Genomic DNA, 18,941 nt, shown 5'->3' with positions numbered 1-18,941 from the left:
CCATAGACACGGCACGAGTGTCTCTCAATTCATTCAAGATGGCGCCCTCACAGAAGCGAAAGCCAATTGAAGACGACTTTATCCACACCATTGACGACGACGACGATCTCCCGGTCGAGGAGGAGGAAATCTCTGCCCAGCCTCCCAAGAAGAAGGCCAAGACCTCCAAGGGCTCCAAGAAGTCGAAACGCGATGCCACCCCCGAGGATGACGAAGAGGAGGTCGCCGAGGGCATCTGGGGCCAAAAAGACGACGACGATGGAGCCATGGACTCTGACTTTGAATTCGGCGGCGAGGACGCCGAGGACGTTGGTGTCGAGGAATTCGAGGGATGGGGTTTTGATGGCGCGAAGAAGGGCATGAACGCCGACAAGAAGGGCGTCGACCTTGACGAGATTATCCGACGACGGAGGGAAAAGAAGCTTGGAAAGTCCGCCGACAAGGATGCTGAGGAGGAAGCCGACGAAGCTGAGGTGGACGCCAATGAAATGGAGGTTGACCTCGACGATGACGACGACGAGGTTCTCGCCGACGACGCATTTGGTATGAACGTTGCTTCAGACGCCGAGGAATCTGGGGACGAGGAGGACGGTGACGAGGACAAGTCTGAGAACGAGGCCGAAGACGATGACGATGACGAGGCAGCTTCAGACAACGACTCTGTAGCTACACCTGTTGGCCACCCTGACGACGACGTCTCAGACCAAAGCGACGATGAGGAAGATGCCGAGGAAGAGGAAAAGCGCAAAGCCTTCTTTGCCCCTGAGGAGCCGGCCAAGCCTGGCAAGAAGTCGGATATGTCGTCATTCCAGGCCATGTCTCTGTCTCGCCCTATTCTTCGTGGTCTTGCTTCCGTTGGTTTCACAAAGCCCACCCCTATTCAGTCCAAGTCCATCCCTATCGCTCTCATGGGCAAGGATCTCGTCGGTGGTGCTGTCACTGGTTCCGGAAAGACTGGTGCTTTCATCGTGCCCATTCTTGAGCGTCTGCTGTACCGACCAAAGAAGATCCCCACGACCCGAGTTGTCGTCCTCACACCCACTCGTGAATTGGCTATCCAGTGTCACGCTGTTGCTACCAAGCTCGCTGCCTACACCGATATCAAGTTCACCCTTGCCGTTGGTGGTCTGAGTCTCAAGGTTCAGGAAGCAGAGCTGCGATTGCGACCAGATGTCATCATCGCGACACCAGGTCGTTTCATTGATCATATGCGAAACTCGGCCAGCTTCAATGTCGACACAGTTGAGATTTTAATCCTCGATGAAGCTGATCGTATGCTTGAGGACGGTTTCGCGGACGAACTGAACGAAATTCTCACAACACTCCCCAAGTCCCGCCAGACAATGCTTTTCTCAGCCACCATGACATCCACTGTCGACCGACTGATCCGTGTGGGAATGAACAAACCAGCCAGAGTCATGGTAGACTCGCAGAAGAAGACTGTCGGTACCTTGGTGCAGGAGTTTGTTCGTCTACGGCCTGGCCGAGAGGAGAAGCGAATGGGTTACCTGGCATACATCTGCAAGACACTTTACAGGGAACGAGTCATTATCTTCTTTCGACAAAAGAAGGAGGCTCACCGAGCCCGCATCATCTTTGGTCTTCTTGGTTTGTCATGTGCCGAGCTTCACGGTAGCATGAACCAAACTCAGGTTAGTAACATCTCGAGTGTAATAATTCCCGGTACTAACAGTATGCACAGCGTATCTCAAGTGTGGAAGAGTTCCGAGATGGCAAGGTGTCATATCTGCTGGCTACCGATCTTGCTTCTCGTGGTCTGGATATCAAGGGTGTCGACACCGTCATCAACTACGAAGCCCCTCAGTCACTCGAGATCTACGTCCACAGAGTTGGTCGTACTGCCCGAGCTGGTCGCAAGGGTACCGCCATTACTCTGGCCGCCGAGCCCGATCGCAAGGTCGTCAAGGCCGCCGTCAAGGCTGCCAAGGCCCAGGGTGCCAAGGTTGTCAGCCGAGCCATCGATGCCTCGGAAGCCGACAAGTTCCAGAACGAGATCGACGAGATGGACGACGAAATCGATGAGATCATGCAGGAAGAGAAGGAGGAGAAGCACCTCGCCCATGTCGAGATGCAGGTGAGGAAGGGTGAGAACCTAATTGAGCATGAGGCCGACATCAAGTCCCGACCCAAGCGAACATGGTTCGAAACGGAACATGACAAGAAGAAGTCGAAGCTGGCCGGTCGCGAGGAACTAAACGGCATGCGGGAAGGCCTGAAGAAGAAGGCGGGCAAGTTGAGCAACAAGGACAAAAAGCGACTCGACGCCAAGCAGATGCGCGCCGAAGGCTCAGAGTGGAGGAAGGGCAAGTCTTCTGAAGCTGAGATGAAGGCAAGGCACAAGGATCAAAAAGCAAAGTCAAAGGCAAAGGGAAAGGGCGGAGACAAGAAGAGCGCCCCTAGCAAAGCCAAGGGCAAGGCTGGTGGTAAGAGGAGGTGAAGTAAGGGGAGTCATTGTCAGCGATGTACAGGTAGATTTTAATGAAACTCATAGCAAGACACATGTCATACCGGTCAAGTAAATCAAGGTAATTACTCTTATAATTACATGTATTATCAACAAACGGGTGTGTTTATTCCTCTGTTGAACCCCAGTTCCGGTCAAGTCCTGAAGAGCCAGAGCTCTCGTGTAACCACGGTAGTGTGTTGAACACAATCTCCAGTAACGATCTGATAATCGATCCAAGCCTATAGAGATTGCAGAAGAGAAGTTCCATTCAGCACCGAGCCTCCATCACTCACACATGACGCGTGAATGTGCCCCAGCTCCAGAAGTTTCGGTGTTGCAGTAGGAGTGTTTCCGTACATGCCAAACCATGGCATGCGTCTTTACAGAGCGGCAATGGCAGACACGACTGGGAGGCTTGGGTCAGTAGGGACGCCAATGCCAGCGATAAGACCAAGCTGGATTTGAAGCAGGGCAATGAGAGCAGCCCTCAAGTCCGTGACGGTCACACCAAGAGTGACCGAGGCCCTCAGGATAGCAGCAGCAAGAAGAGCAATGGGGCGGATGAAGGGGTTCAGGACATCTCTGACGGCCTGAATCTCAGCAGCGAAGAAGGCGCGGATGTCCGGGGTGAGGTCAGTGACGAGGAGGGTGACGGTGACGCTGATCTGGGTGATGATCTCGATAGATGCGTTAATTGCCAGGACGAGTTGGGCGACTTGCTGCTGAGTGAGGCCGATGATGGCACCTGCGACACCTCCCACCGCGCCGGTGGTGACAGCAACGATGGCGGCCGTAGCTGTTGCGACGGCTTGGACGATTGCCTCAAGGTTGGCCTGGATGACGGCTTGGAGCTGGACAATGACTTGAGCGTCAACAGCTCCCTGAATTTGGGCGACGGCCGTAGCTATAGCCTCATGTTAGCCTTTGCTTCCGTTCAACTGTGGAGTTTCTCCTTACTGATAGCATCCACGTTGGCTTGGACAGCAGTCTGGAGGGTACCGACTTGGCTGACAATGACACCCACGGCAGTCTGCTGCTGCCGGGGGACAAGCTCAGGAACAGGCTCTGGCTCCGAGGCCGGTGCCGGAACCGCCAAGGCGAACGACGCAAGGGTGAGGAGGCTGAGGAACTTCATTGTTTAAGTTGGTGATGTGGTTTTCAGGGGTGTTTGTTGAATGATGATCTGATCCATTGCTATTGCTGGGCGATTAGGTGGATTATATACTCATCTGAGGAACTGATGATAAGCAACTCGATCGGTTCATCGTAGTCTTTCCATATCTGATGCCTCTCATGTCCGGATGCCGGAGGAGGAGGATCTCGGCAAGCCACCATGTGCATTCCGTGAATCTGAGACATTCTCTCGATCTAGACTCGTCACATTTCAGAACGTCATTCCAGATCTCCATCACTGTAAAGTTCTTGATTGGTGTGTCATAGTTCCCACCATCCCCTCTCGACGTTTTTCTCTCTTTCCTCCGAGAGCTAAACTCGACGTGGTTCGGCACACGCCGTTCCCGCCGGCCCGCGCCGGGATAGTCTTTGTCAACTTGCACCCCTAGTTCTCTACCGTTTGGTCAAGGTACGCAGGTAGATTCGTATTCAGCTACTTACAGGAGACTATACGGGTCTAGAAACGCGGGTCGCAAGCCTCTTTCGTCCGTGGTGAGACTTGTATTCCTAATAGAGCTGGTGTGCCAACGTCGTTGTCACTACTAAAGTTTTGATCAGTTTGACGTGTGTTTGAGACCTTCTTTTTTTCTCCGGCTGCTTTGAGGTTCTTGAACGAAGGAACCGTGGCGTGGAAGCTTGTATCCCTTAGCCTTTTAGTCTTGCGGTTATGCAGTTACTAGCACAAACTATTTTACAAGCTTACAGACTAATATGCTTTCTTGTCAGTTCCAAGCGTTTGACTGTTATGCCCCTTGTTCAGAGCCTTGTTTCCATTTAAGCGCCGAGCTGAACGCATCAAGCCCAGTCCACTCCACCATCACGATGCATTCAAGGTTGCCACTCCACCTTGACATTTTTTTTCAAGATGGGCAAGGAATGTGAAGATCAAACTGTGTTTTGGTTGCTTGTTTCGACTTCATCCTTGTGTACTTCAAAGACTATCCGGCGGTGACTTTGTTGTACCATGTGGTGACTTGCTTGGCAGCCGGAGGATCACCACCTTGACGAAAGAGAGTCTCAATGTCTCGGGGTTTGGGACATCAAAGACATCCGAGATCCAAGACGTGTGGGCAGTGTCGGGGAAGCCCGTAGAAGCTGTGGATTATCAATATCTTCGTCAGTCTGGCATCACAGACAATGACAGGTCTGGAAGTGGCGGAAACCTCAGCTCTCCTTGCATCGAGATGGCAGTTCCACCAAGCAGCTGTCAGCATCCACCGACGACATGCCAAGGCAAACACGCAGGTGGAGCGCTTCCAACCAGGGAGGTGTGACGAAAGGGCCAAGAGATGTTTGCAGGTTGGGGTTTGAGTGGGCTCTTCGCGGAAGAAGCCGACATTGAGCAGATGGTGTGAGCGATTTAGAAAGAGGAAATTGTAGGCGAATATGCATCTTTGATTGTCTTTGACAGAGACGGGATAGATGAGGCGGCGTTGAGAGACAGACGGGAAAGGAGGCGTGATGGTGAGGGAAAGGAGGCGTGATGGTGAGGGAGTGGTGAGGAACGCATCCGATGGGTTGTCAATAAGACAAGCAACACACGGGGTGCATGATCGTCGTTCTTGACCTCAGCATCGTGGTTAGGTTGTGTTCAAGTATCGAATACCGGAACAAGTACTTACTCGAACCCAGTGTCGAGGGCATCAGCCAAGAGTGTCGTGGACACGGCACGGCTGAGCTCCCGTGATGCTTCTACAAACAGTTGGTTCAAGCCCGTTATCTTGCATTGCCAAGACGTAGTTCTCGGAACCAAATGGCCATGATTGCTTTTCAATGCTTACAATTATCGAAATCAAGGTTACAGTCTCAAAGTCCTACCAGACAGGGCAGGGCCATCGTGTATTCCTCCTCCTCTCACCACCTCTATCAAGTTCTCGCATGGCGGACAAGTATACGGTGGACTCCATAGTTTTGAGCGATGTCGGACAGGCTCTTGTGAGAATCTACCTAGGCAGTACTGTACTCATCCGTTTTCGATCGTGAGTGAGGTATGCATAGCACCTCATTCCATCGCTGGTACACCAATTCAGGGCAGTTCCGGACATGCTTCACAATTTATTCTTGTGTATTTATCTAGCACATTGATCACGTATGAAATAAAGGCCTATACTAGGAAGCATACAAGACGTTGTGAATTGAATAGCATGAAGTGTGTCTCACAAGTTAATTGCCTCACTTCTCAACCAAGGGCTTCTTATAGTAAACTCCTTTTGCACATTCACGTATTTACTGTTACTTAATCTGCTGTTTATTACAAGAAATGATCCAACCGGCCATCTGAATCGGTAATGGAGCGGCAACAACTCACCTCTGAGACCTACCTGAAGTTCTGCAACAACACCAATCTCCACGACACTCTCCTCAATTGAGCTTCTGTTTGTCCATTTAGCCTATTTCCTCTATTTCTAAACATCCCTCCTGTCCAGGACTACCTCCTTCAGCCGCACAGAACATTCCTCTGCTATCTTTTGACACGTTTGACTCATTATACTCGTTATAGCGACAAGTGGCATCCCCAAAGCGGCTTTGGGGCCGCACCCAGAGCCCGTGATGCCTCAAGATCCCACCCGCAGGCACCCCTCGCCTTCCTGACGCTCGGCAGCAGGACAAGCTGACGGTCAGTTCACTTCCAGTTATCTTGGATCCCGAAATTTAATGCTGCTTGCAAAGGCCAGACGCACTTGGCGCGTTTAACCGTCAGAATTAATGGGAGCGGATCCAGGTGTCTCGCCGTAGTCGCTTGTCGACCGGCAGACACCTCTCCTGATCCCTCCTAGTCGTCACCTACCCGTCATGGAAACAGAGTCTAGATGCAGAATTTTTCATTGCAGCGTGAGGCAGTTGGCCTTTCCCTAGGAATAACATCATTATTGACTGGGATCCTACGGCCCAGGCGCCTCGTGTTTCCATCGACTTCGATTGACCACTCCAGTCTTGCACTGGCCAAAGTAAACACATGTTTTCCACAAGGCCACGGTTCTTCAACTCTCGCAATTCCATTCATTGGCCTTCAAGATGGAGTTCTGGCATTGAGCCCCTGGCCACATCGTATTCAGGGGTAAGATGAAGAAAGAGTGAGAAGGTGCCTGTAAACTCAGGGAGCCTAGTACTGTTATAAGTGACTTCATTCAGAGATTTTGATATTAATCTTGGTCCTCTTCCTCCACATATCGCCCGGGCAGCTACTCCGGAGCGCGTTCTGGTCATTAAATGCATGTGCGCTCCCAAGGTGGACCATAAAGATGGAACAAAACTAAGAAAGAGAAGAGCAAGTTTGAGAGCATTTCCTTTTCTGTGTTGAAATATAGTTGTCTTTATTACCTTCATGAATAATTGTGTAAGGTTGAGAGGTCTTTAAGAGGAGTTGGCCTGGATTTTGCGATTCGCCTTTAGTGTCTTATTTATTTCTTCACCTGCATCCATGAAGCGTTGAGCGAAGCGCTGGCATCTACTTGATCCCTTTTTTCCCCACGCGGAAAGTCCTGCCGGAAGGGACACTCGGAGTCTACTGGTGCACATACATAAACCGAAAAGTCTGGAAACCCGCGAGATGAGCCCGAGCTCGGAGTGCCAGGGAAAGGCATAGGACCACGTCCCAGGGTCATTCACTTGATCATTTGGCAAGCAACTTGGAGATGATCGCCAAGAAGGAACAAGAGACAAGTAAGAACAACAGTTTCGCCACGTTTCGGTGGGGACCAATGAGAGTTGTGTCTGATTCTCACAGTTGCTCTACATTTGTCCCTGAGAATATCCATTTCCTATCAATGTTCCTGGATAGCACGGCAAGAAACGCGCACGGGGGCCATACTGTAATGAGACAAGAAGCACACAGTCCGCAATACGAAGGAGACTATGTGGCCTATTAGATGTGATGTACGTGAGCGTGGCCAATTGAAGAGGATGTAAGATGTTGAAACCTCTTGTCATGTGCAGATACAGGTTAGCTGCCCGCACGGGGTTGAAGAAACAAATGAAACACAGGTACAACGGCAATAGAAATATAATCACTCTCTAATATTATGCACGACTTTATATAAAATCTATATAGAACAGGAAATAAGAATAATAAATGTTTATTTTTTAGATATACTTATTACTATTATTGTGCCTTACCCTTAGCGGAGAATTTGCTGAGGCTTGTTAGTTGCGGGCTGATGACGTAAGGCTCTAGATGTCGCCTCGGTTGGCATTCCAGGCAGCTAGAGGTCACGAGCCTCACCATCATGCTTAGTCTAACATTGCTACTTTCAAACCCTCCAAAACCCACCGAGCAGACTCGAATCATGTGCACCAGTCATCTCGGTTGACCATCGTGTCAGGCTGAAAACGCCCCCGTCAGAAGACGCGCCCGCCTGCGACGAGCCCGTCGCCCGTCGCATCCACCAAGCTCGTCTTCTCCAACCGTCAGCCGGACCGTCATCGTGAGCTCGCCGTCCAGAGACGCACATCCTCGCCTATAAATCGGATTCCCCATCTCGGGAGGACCAGTCGACAAGGTGGCTCCATTCAGGTTCTTCGGCCCCTATCGCCCTCATCCGCGCCACAAGCAGAGCCTCCTGCGCTTCCTATTCCCACGTGCCGTCCGAGAGCGATATCGCGAGCGATTACTCAACTTCCACCTCAATACTCTTCCCTACCTGAAACACAACTTTCAATCACGGGTCTACCGTTATATAGTTGAGCGCCAGCGTCGGCGCGCCGACAAATCTCGAATCGTAGACATCGTCGCAAGGCAGGGTAGACGTCTGTGGCTGGGTCAGCAAGCACATCGGCCCGTCAAGCATGCTAGGACCCGGCACAAGGGTCTCGTGGCACGCAGAATGCCGCCTATCGGAGGGAGTATGACGGGCTACGGCTCGGACCGGGCCACCAGCCCTGATCGGGAGAGAGGATACCGAAGGAAACGACTGGCTGCCATGGCGGGCAATTTGTACAGGAGCGGCCAGGCAGCGGTCACTGAGATCAAGGAATCATACGCCCAGACTAGGGCGCGAGGCATGGACGGGGCATATGAGAACCACGGCCGGATACACATTCCAGGCGCCTTCCCTGATGTCGCCATTACAGTTCAGGGCGACGATCAGATGGTCCTGTTCCCTTCATACGCGAAACGACATACAAAGAGAGACTGGGGCGAGACAGCAATGCATGAATCAGAAGCTGCTCATGGAAGTATCAGAGATGAGAACTTCTGGAGGCAAGAATGGGAGAGGAACGAGGATGAGAATGCCATTGTCGACGTCGATGTCCGAGGTTGGATCTACTCTCCTCATACGGGGCCAATGACACGGAGGAATCGAATATTGATTGGCCTGGCACGGCAACTCAGCGGTATACCAGCTCCGAGAGCCGACCAGCCTTACAATCTCAACACCGGACCTACCCGAACTCATCAGATGCATGAGGAGCAACGGGAGCGGGAAAAGATTGAGCATGAAGCGCGGCGCATTGAACGACTAGGACAGCAAGAGAAGCGGGTGGCCTATCGTGGAGGCTACAGTGAGAGACCCCAAGAGAACAGCGACCCAGAGACGGACAGTTTCTACTTTCCTCGATCAAAGAGTGGCAACCAGTCTCCAGACTCGGCTCCTTCAAGCCCAACGATGCCAGCCAGGACTTTCTCGACATCCACGACTGAGATGAGTGAAGCAGATCTGGTACTCGCCAATGCAAATCTCATGGCTCGAATAGCGCCCTTCATGACGAACCCTTCTGTTGCTCTCCCCATCACTCTGTTCTTCTACAACGACACCAAGTCTCAGTCAAGAACTGTCATGACCAACGATGCAGGTCATTTCATCATTCGCGCTGCACTAGACTTTTTACCGACACATGTTCGGGTCCTAGCCAGTGAGGACCTATCGGCAACCCAGGAGATCAAGCTCATTGAGCCTTATGGAGTCAGTCTCATCAGTGACATTGATGACACTGTCAAGAAATCCAACATCTCAGGAGGTGCCAAGGAGATCTTCCGCAACACTTTCGTTCGCGACTTGTCCGAGCTTTCGGTTGAGGGAGTGAGAGAATGGTACAATCGCATGTACCAACTTGGCGTCAGCATTCATTACTGCTCAAACAGTCCATGGCAGCTCTTCCCAGTCCTAGCCAGCTTCTTCAAGCTCCACGGGCTACCACCAGGATCCCTTCACTTGAAGCAATACAGCGGCATGCTACAGGGCATTTTTGAGCCAGTAGCTGAACGAAAGAGATCAACCCTAACTCGGCTGCTCAGGGACTTTCCTGAGAGAAGCTTCATCCTTGTGGGTGATAGTGGAGAAGCCGATTTGGAGGTTTACACAGAACTTGCTCTGAATAACCCTGGCCGTATTCTCGCAGTCTTCATCCGAGATGTGACGACACCGGAAGAAACACCCTTCTTTGAGTCTGGCTTCGACCCTAATCGATCAAGGACTCCAAGCGCATACGATGGTTCGCGAAATGCTTCATCTCAGAACCTAGTACCAGGTGCATTCCGAGAAAGGAGGCCATCCGCGGGTCCAACCATGGGAACCCTCATCGACTTTTCTGATGAGCCTGGAGAGACAAATGTCGACCGCTCTGCCGCTCTCGCTCAGATTCGGAACTCGAGCGTCCCCAAGACGGCCAGCACAGGCGATCTTCTCAGTGGACGTAAGCCTCCACCACCTAGACCAGCCAAGCCTGCGGCCCTTAGAAGCGCCAAGTCTATCACTGAGTTGAACAAGGGGGTTGCTGGAATCGGGCTCTCTCGACAGAACTCTGACGAGCAACCCCCACCTCCTCCGCCTAGGAAGCCCATTGTGCAAGTCAGAGAGCCCACGGCACCACACCCGCTGTCGCAGATCCAGAACTCTTCCCAGCAGAGTATGGGCAGCAGCAACAGTGGCGGCTTTAAGATCCCGGCACAACGCAATAGAACTGCCGCGTACGATGCTGATCGCCCCCCTCCACCTCCCCCAAGACGGCGTGCTACCCCCTCTAACATCGCGGAGCCGAGTCCTCGTCCTCCGCCTCGCCGTACCCAGACTACAACAAACTTGGATGTAGATTGGGAACCTCTACCCCCACCGACAAACGGACCACCGTCCTTTGGCACTGCCAGATCCGGCAGCCGGTCTGACGGCAACACCCCGACTGGAGGCTCTCCCACCTTGGGACCTCAGGCGGTCAACAAGAAACTAGAGTTATGGAGGAGGAGATTGGCGAGGGCACACGAACAGTTAGACGGGTTAGGGGTGGCTTTGTACACTTGGCGGCGTGGCAACGACGTCATCGCCGAGGCCGAGGGCATCGTGAAGCAAGCCCTCGGTGATATGGAAAGAAAGAGAAGGAAGAGGTAGTGACGAAAGGAATTCTCCTAATAAACACGTACAATCCGAGAGGCCACTTGAATGTTTCAAGATGCAAGACTGCAGTGTCTTTCCCATTGAAGCTTGATTGTTGCCTCTGGCATTCGGAGGTTGTTGAAGGTGACCAGTTGAGCTTGCCCGCCACCTTGCTCTCTTTGAAGAGATTCTGGACCTTGGCTCCTTGGCTATCGTTGATATAATGTCAGGGTCTAAAGATATTGGCGCGCTTGTTGTCCACGGAGCGAGAAGACAAGGAAGATGAGGGTAAGGACAGGACATTCATCTGATATTGGAAGTGGAAAAGTACCACCACCCAAGGGTTGTCTCTCGGTGTTTTACGGCGTTATTCTGTCGTTGAGAGTTGTATCTATGACTCCATGATCAACTATCGACGCCTTCTCCACGCGAGCATTCACAGACTGAAATATCTCACTGCTTCATCATCCAATCACACGGCGTGGTGGCAGAGTGGTCTAATGCGATAGACTAGAAATCTATTCTCTTCGGAGGCGTCTGTTCGAATCAGGCCCACGTCGATCGGTGTTCTTTTTGCTGTTTTTGCCATCTTTTGCTGGTTTTCATTGTGCCTATTGTTCGTGATGTTTTTCTTGGTGTTTTGGTTGATGAGTGTACATGGCAGGTGCGGATGTCTCAGCTCCGAATTATAGCGGTTCTTGCCCCTTCCCTATCCAGACGTATTCAAATTCTTCATTGCTTCATCCTTCATTGTTATTACATGGGAAATGTCGGTAGTAACACAGCTCATAATTCTTTTCGTCTTACACCTCAAAAAGGAGAAATAGTCTTCAAAACAATGCAACTAGACATGTAGCAGCCGTGCTCCATCACATCCAACACGTCTCAAGCTATCAAAATACAGATGGACCCGGCATGTACACGTCTAGATGTTCCCAACCCCAACTCCGCCATCTTGGCATGCCCCTACCGTCATTCCATAGCCGTTATATTCATCGGGGGTTCATACCCCCCGCAAGGTTCATGTGCATGATGGCATCCGCCGTCCAGTCCGCCTCATCGTTAGAGTCCCTGTTTGGTTGTCCCCAAAAGTTGACATCTTCTCGCCCATCTACACCTGGTAGTCGGATCTGGGGTGGCGCTTGACCTACCCCAGGTGGCACTTCAGGCTTTGTTCCTGGCGCTGGTAGAGGACCTTGCTCAGGTTCAATGGCACCATAGTGTGAGAAATCAGGCGCGTCAAAGGCTTGTTCTGCCTGGGGAGAAAGGCTGAGCTGAGCTGGGGGTTGAGACACGGGGGCTTGCGGTACCACCTCAGGGTATACGTGCGTGTCCTTGTAGGTAGTTGGTGTTCCATGGTCATCTGACGTCTCTGTAATGTTGCTCTGTGAAGGAACATATGACTGACGAGGAGGTGGGTGCTCAAATTCCTCCTGTTCGGGGATCTGCGGAGCCTGCTCGACATTCCTCAGACTGGTAGAGCCGGGGGCAGGGTTTCCTCCGCTTCGGACACTGACCATGGATACTCTGGCCTGGTCCATCCCGTCGACAACACCTCCAGCTTCAGGGGCGTCCATATCACGGATGGAGAATTGAGCCAGGGTACGAAGCTTTCGACTGACCCAGCCGCCCAAGATCTTGCCACGCTGCTTCTCTCCGAGACGCGACTTGGGGAAGTCTCCCTTGTTGACGAAAGCTACGATATCGACAATGATCTGGTGTTCATTGAGGATAGCGTTGACAATGACTGGGACGAGAGACGCCAAGTAGGGCTTGCGGCTGACCTCGACGAGAACCACAATCAAGCCACCAGCTTGGAAGACGGCACTATATCTTTATTAGTACAATCAATTGTGTATGAGGGAGTCGGACTTACCAGCCATTGGTCACAATATTTCTGTGACACTTCTCCACAGAGTTTTCGATATCCATCGGGAAGTGGCTCAATCCGTTGATCTCGAATGTCTCTCCAATGTTGCCGAGAACAAACAGCACCTGCATTTCCACGAGGGCTCCGTTGGGACCAATCGGTCGACTAACGTTATGAAGGAAACCCAAATCTCCTGTCCGAATATACTGGATGCTCGGATCTCCATCAACAGCTCGTCCGTCAAACCGCTCGGCATCAAAGGCGTCCTTGGAACCATAGAATGACTTGACGCAAGCCTCAGAGTCGACCCAGATCTCGCCATACTCGCCGTCAAGACAGTGCAGTCGGCTTTCAGGATTGATGATGGCAATCTGAGTCGAGACGGGAACCATTCCGCTGTCTTGCACCAACAAGGACTGGGGGTCCGCCTCTGGGTCAACAGGAATAACCAAACCACGTCGTAGAGCCTGTGTGTCGAGCCAGAGCTCGATCGGTTCGATGCACATGTATGACCTTGATGCAATCATAGGGTTGAGGACATGCGAGTAAACAGTGTTGATGGCGGTTGGGTCCAATCCAGCCCCAGCAAAGTGAAGCCTGACCTTCTGGAACACATCAACTCTTGGTCTACTCTCAGATGTGATCATCATGTTCTTGAGCTCATGCAGAGTGAATCCCTTGGCATGCATGGAGTTCATGGCATGGTCAAGCATCTGCGGTGTCGCGTACGTATCCTTGATCTTGTACCTCGACAGAGTAACAAAGAGGGACATTGGGTTGGTAGCGAACTCGATAGGTGACAGAAGATAAGTCGGTGTGCCAATGTAGATGCCCATGAGACATGTGTGGATGAATCCTAGTCCAGTTGTGCTTCGGACACATCCAAGGACTGGTCTCGTGCTTGTCATTTGGCAGGTTTCCTTCTGGACCTTACACATGCCCATGACGGTGTCGTGTCCAAGTTGAACCGCAATGCGTCGTTGGTCTGGCGTCCAGTACGTCCACACAATAACTGGATATCCAGGCCGAATCCAGGCGGGGTCTATCGTGAGTCTCAACTCTCTCAAGCCATTGCTCTGCTTTGGCGGCTTGGTGGTGTTGTAGACGCTGGGCATCGAGATCTTCAGAACCTGGGCAGATTGTTTGATATGGCTTGCCACGGGCTTCATCTTGATCAAGTGATCCACCTCTGCGTTTACGAGCATAGCCTTGACTTTGTAGTCGGCCACGATATGCAGGAAAGCAGGAATGTCTTCGTTGAGTCGACCTTCATCGAGAGGCGCGATGGGGATGACGATTGCGCCCAGACATATGCAAGCGTGAACGGCAAAGACGAATTCCTCCGAGTGCGTGTACATGAGAATCATGTGGTCGCCTGGCCGCACCTTGACCTTGTTCTTCAGGTACATGGCAACAGATGCCACCTTGGTGTCAAACTTCTTCCATGTCACTCCCTTTCCTTCGCGACCCCTGCCGTCGATCGTACAGTAGGCAAGTTCTTCTGGTTGACGGGCAACCCGCCATTGAATGAGGTCAGAAATGCATGAGAAGTTGTTCAGGGGAGTTGATGTCCGGTCATCCATGACAACCTCTCGTCGGTCAACACCCGAGTATTGCTTATCAGCTGGCAACAAGAACTCGGCACGCGAGTCTGAAGCCAGCGGCGACCAGATGCCTCCCATTGGGTCTACGCCAATGGGCAGATTGAGCACAGCATGCTCTACGCCAAACTTGACGTGCACACATGGAAGGTTGCCGAGATCAAACTCTCGGCGACAGAGCATGTTACCGATTTCTCGCCGTCCATTCTTGACAACTCTGGGTAACGTGTTTGGCGCTGTGATCATAACGCAGTACACCCTGAGATGGTGCTCCGTCACAAGAACCTCCATACATCTCTCAGCCAGCGACTCCAGCAGCGCAGTGTCTGGCTGTCGAGGTGGCCCTCCAGATGTCAAAGGCGCAGTCGAAGCTGCCGCCGACTCAAGGACGACGACGGGGAGATGTTCATCGTTGACAAAGACGTCAAAGGCTGAACAGTCGTAAATCTTGGGAACATTCTTGACGATGCTCACGACAATGTGCTGAACAAAGAAATACCGGTATTCGGCTATTTCGTGCCCATGCTCAACCCACTCGACCTTTTGCCGAATGCGGTCCTCGTATAAGCCCAGGACAAACAGTTTGCCTTCAATGACAGTACCCAGCAAGCCGGTTCTGAGAAACTCGGGCTCGACAGGCTGAGGTGTGGGATCGCCAGGATCGAATCTGTAGGGGCGAGCGTGGAAAATCAGCTCCGTGTTCTTGGGCTGCGCCCAGAAGCCGCCAGACAAAGAGGGCGAGTCAACCCAGATCTCGCCCACAGAGTGAGGAGACGCTAGTAGTCCCGACTCTGGATCAACCACAGAGAGCGTGGCATCCGGGATAGGATATCCAAAAGCACCAACCCGCACCAATCCCGGGTCGTCGCCTGCTCTCTTGCGAGCTTCATCACCAATGGCCACAACCACAACTTCATTTGTCTTGAGCGCCTCACGATCCAACAGAACCTCGCCAAGCTCATTCTTGGCCCCTTCTTCTGTAGTCGTAGTACCACCACCACTCAGAAGACTTCCAAAGCCGTTTGAGGGTGTTGGCTTTTCTGACTCTTCCTTCTCTCCACCCTCTTCTGAGTCTGTGTCAGAACCCAGATCGAGCTTCAAGGGGCACCCCATACGCTCTTCTCCTCCGAGCCAGTCACGAACACTAACTACCATGCCGCCGTGTTCCGGCAGACAAAGCATCGGTGCCACAACCTCACGAGCCCGAGGGTTCCTCAGTGGTCTCAACCAGCGATCTGCTAGCACTTCGTGGAACCCACTGTCCACCGTCAGTGTATCAATCAAGCAGAGCTTGATCATTTGAAAGTTGGGCTCCATCCCCTTTTTGAAGTTTCGAGTCACCATGGGCTGCTCTTGGTAGTTGTAAGCGGCCCGTTTCAGACCCGGATAGTCTGCAATCATGATGGTCGACTTGTATTTAGTAAGGAGGTGGGCGTAAAGGCCGGGAACGTCAACGGCCTTGTTGTCAAACCAAACAGTAGTGTGGCCGCCGTAGACGGTAAGCAAAACGCTGAGAATCATGCCAATTCCTTGTCGAGGATCCAGATAGGAGACCAGAATCTCACTACTGGCACCACCACCAATCAGCCGGCCGTTCTTGTCTCTCAACGACGGGTTGAAGGTATCGCCAGGTCCATTGCCGGGAATAGTAGAAATGATGGCACTCAAACAGGCCATCTGATGCATGATTGTTCGGTGGCTCAGGACGACACCTCTAAGATCTCCTGTAGGCGCTCGCGAAAACTCGATATAGGCCAGGTCTGGCACGACCAAAGGAGGGATATCATCCTTCTTCTTAGGGTGATAGCTGCCAAAATCATTCGTCTTCCACCATTCGACACCCTTTGGCCAGGTCAACTTTTGCGTGGTAATGTCTCGCTGGAAGGTCTTGAGGTTGTTGTCGGTAGTCAGGGCAAGATGCGCTTGTGTCGATGTAAGGATGGTGTTCAAACGTTGGTAGTCCTCCAAATCATTGATGGGGACAGCCACCACACCCGCGATAAAGCATCCCAAGAGCGCAATCGCAAAGTCAATGACTTCTGAATCTCGATACACCAGAGCAACTCGATCACCACGGTATAGTGAGCTCTTGTCTCGGATGACTTGAGCCACCTTTTCAGCTCTAGCCGCCAATTTGTCCCACGTAATCGAAGCAATCTCCTTGCCTTTGCTGTCCAGCACCCAGTACGCTGGCTTTTTCGCTATCGTCCGGCCCCTGTGCCTCAGAACAGCTGCGATGTTGTCAAACTTGGACATAGGGGTGGATTCATCGTGGGGGTCTTGAATCGCGAACGGCACTTCTCGCGGTTCTAAAGGCAGCTGGTACTCGAGGACTTCCGGGGGTGGTAGATCGTTCGCTGTCAACATCGGAGGGGCCATAGCGGCCGTAGGAGAGAAGGCATCGCTCGAAGAATATCGTTGTTGAGGTCCCCCGTACTCGACTGTTTGACCCTGCTCATAGTGCTGCTGCCCTGCAAAGTCTGAAAAATAGCCTTGAGAGTCGAGTAGTGTCGTCGTTCTGCCATCATAAGGCTGCTGTTGCTGTTGCTGTTGATACTGCTGCTGCCGTTGCTGGAATTGCTGCTGTTGCGGATCGACATATGTGCCTTGCTGTTCGGGTCTAAAAGCATAGTCGCCCGACATCATGGTCCCGCTTCGGGTTTGGGGTTCGGTATGCGAGGGGGAGAAGAAGAGAGAGTCTCGATGAGCGCCGGTCGGGCCTCCAGCCATCGAGCCCCCTGGTCGCAGGAGAGAGGCGGGAGGTATCTCGGGGGGGTTCGAAGCGCGTGAAGGCGCTCCATAGGCTGATGACGGTCGATACATGGGAGAATCTGGACTGTCGGGAACGGGGCCGCTGCCGCTACCCAGGGCGGCGAAAGCAGCAGCTCGGTGGCCATCGCTCGAGGGATGCGCCGAGTCGTCAGGGGAGTGTATGCGGAGGCCAGGTTGAGAGTCGCTCAAAGCAGCGACTTGAGGTGGAGGAGAACCAAGGAACTTGGAGAATAGTTGGGTTCGTCGCTTCTGGTAGCTAAGGACATGGTTAGCGGTCACAGCACACGCGATCGCGGGGTGCATATGGAGGAGCTCACCCCTTCTGTGTAATATCTCCCTCCTATAAAGTACGCAAAGTCAGTCAAGTTCTATCAAGTATTCCAAGCAAGTGATGTAAGCATCTCCTACTCTAGCCACGTCTCATGATGTAGAGTAGCGCATGAGGTAGAGGGGATCATGGTGGTGGATGCGGAAGTGCCGGGGGCGCCAACGAACCTCGAGCTCGCGGTCCAGCTCCTCAAGCTTCTCTTGGAGCTCTGGATTGAGTTCGGCCATGGTGGCAGGTTGGCGATGCAGCCTCTCGAAGTTGAGGTTTGTGGATTAGGGATAACCACGGCTCACAAGCTGGAGGAGCCAGCAAAAGGTCTCGTGACGTAAGGTATGGCAACCAAGTCTTTGAGGTTAGGCCAGGCCAAGCGGGATTGCTTTTCAGGTTCTGGTTTGGTTTTGGCGGCAGGAGCGCCCAGTAGGGCCAACACGCCGCCGTTGGACCAAGGCGGGGAGCCCCTGCCTTGGTTGGGCTGGCCTGGATTAGCCGCCGCCCTTCGTACCTGCAAAGGTTCCATTGGGTGACAGATCAGTGAGCAGAGAAGGAGCGAACGGCATCCGACGGCACCTTCCTGAGACCGCCCAGCAACTCACTCCCTTGTAGTGCCCCTCCATCCTCCACTAGCTCCACTAAAGTCCCTGAGAGGTTGCAACCCCTTGAGGCCTCTAGGGAGGCTTTATTCGAACCAACGTCGACTCCCAGCTTGAGGTCCGTTGCAATCCGAAATACGGCCCCGTGAGAAGGATACGGGTTATCTGTATTATTTCCAAGAATATCCTCCCTCGAAACTCGTGTTTGCAGGGATATTGCGGCACAGAATCCATCACACGATTTTGGACAAGTCATCGGCGAGCTCTCCATTAGACATGGGCCCAATTGGGAAATCGTTTTGCAGAGCTCTTTGCCACTGAAGACAAACAAGACAATGAAGCAATTTATCGGTCTCAGATCATCCCTTCTACAGTTCCCAATGCTTTAATGAGATCCAACATCACGAGAGAAATCAAACGTTATTAAAACCCCTCCACTTGTTCCCAGCCTCCGTGTTCTCTCGATGGGTTCGGAATATTGAAGCTCCTTTTCCGAATCATGGCCCCACTCGTACCTGAAATTTGATAAAACCTCGCGGCTGAATTTTCAACTCTTCTCTTCATGCACTTCCAATGCAGCCTCCTTCAATGGCCATTAATTATGGCCTTGAAAAGCTGCATTCTCTGACTCAATTCCTTCGGTCTCTGACGAGATGATCAATTTTCATCCGACATTCGGGCAAGGGCAATTGGGCTTGGAGCATGCAGACTTTTCGCGGCTTTCTCAACCGTGACACTTCAACTCACCATGACAGGTCAACTCTCATGCCAGGTCCATCTCGGATCTGGCTCATGAAACTGCTATTATATGGTAAGTCTTAACTGTTCTGCCT

At 52.3% G+C, this 18,941-nt stretch overlaps 5 protein-coding genes across 5 annotated transcripts; 2 read left to right on the top strand and 3 right to left on the bottom strand.

The window, feature by feature from the left end:
* Window positions 1-38: 38 nt before the first annotated feature.
* NECHADRAFT_1180 (uncharacterized protein) lies at window positions 39-2,392 on the top strand (the record flags this gene model as incomplete). The annotated part of the gene is made up of 2 exons (XM_003052330.1): window positions 39-1,652; window positions 1,703-2,392. Coding segments are annotated over 2 exons (2,304 nt in total), but the record flags the coding sequence as incomplete, so codon positions are not given.
* Window positions 2,393-2,847: 455 nt separating this feature from the next.
* Window positions 2,848-3,602, bottom strand: NECHADRAFT_79476 (uncharacterized protein; the record flags this gene model as incomplete). Its single annotated transcript, XM_003051866.1, has 2 exons — window positions 2,848-3,371; window positions 3,425-3,602. The coding sequence occupies 2 exons, from the start codon at window positions 3,600-3,602 to the stop codon at window positions 2,848-2,850; spliced, it is 702 nt and encodes a 233-aa protein (XP_003051912.1).
* Window positions 3,603-4,571: 969 nt separating this feature from the next.
* On the bottom strand, window positions 4,572-5,476 carry NECHADRAFT_79475 (uncharacterized protein; the record flags this gene model as incomplete). Its single annotated transcript, XM_003051865.1, has 4 exons — window positions 4,572-4,735; window positions 4,863-5,207; window positions 5,263-5,332; window positions 5,459-5,476. 4 exons carry the CDS (start codon window positions 5,474-5,476, stop codon window positions 4,572-4,574), a joined length of 597 nt encoding a protein of 198 aa, XP_003051911.1.
* A 2,987-nt stretch (window positions 5,477-8,463) lies between these two features.
* On the top strand, window positions 8,464-11,029 carry NECHADRAFT_100257 (uncharacterized protein; the record flags this gene model as incomplete). Its single annotated transcript, XM_003052329.1, has 1 exon — window positions 8,464-11,029. The coding sequence occupies one exon, from the start codon at window positions 8,464-8,466 to the stop codon at window positions 10,960-10,962; it is 2,499 nt and encodes an 832-aa protein (XP_003052375.1). The 3' UTR covers window positions 10,963-11,029.
* Window positions 11,030-11,730: 701 nt separating this feature from the next.
* NECHADRAFT_60485 (uncharacterized protein) lies at window positions 11,731-17,064 on the bottom strand (the record flags this gene model as incomplete). The annotated part of the gene is made up of 2 exons (XM_003051864.1): window positions 11,731-12,774; window positions 12,824-17,064. The coding sequence occupies 2 exons, from the start codon at window positions 17,062-17,064 to the stop codon at window positions 11,940-11,942; spliced, it is 5,076 nt and encodes a 1,691-aa protein (XP_003051910.1). The 3' UTR covers window positions 11,731-11,939.
* Window positions 17,065-18,941: the final 1,877 nt, after the last annotated feature.

The sequence above is a fragment of the Fusarium vanettenii genome (assembly GCF_000151355.1).
Source record: "Fusarium vanettenii 77-13-4 chromosome 4 genomic scaffold NECHAsca_3_chr4_2_0, whole genome shotgun sequence".
Taxonomy (NCBI): domain Eukaryota; kingdom Fungi; phylum Ascomycota; class Sordariomycetes; order Hypocreales; family Nectriaceae; genus Fusarium; species Fusarium vanettenii.
Note: the sequence above shows the minus strand (reverse complement) of the source record. Positions and strands in the feature narration are given on the sequence as shown.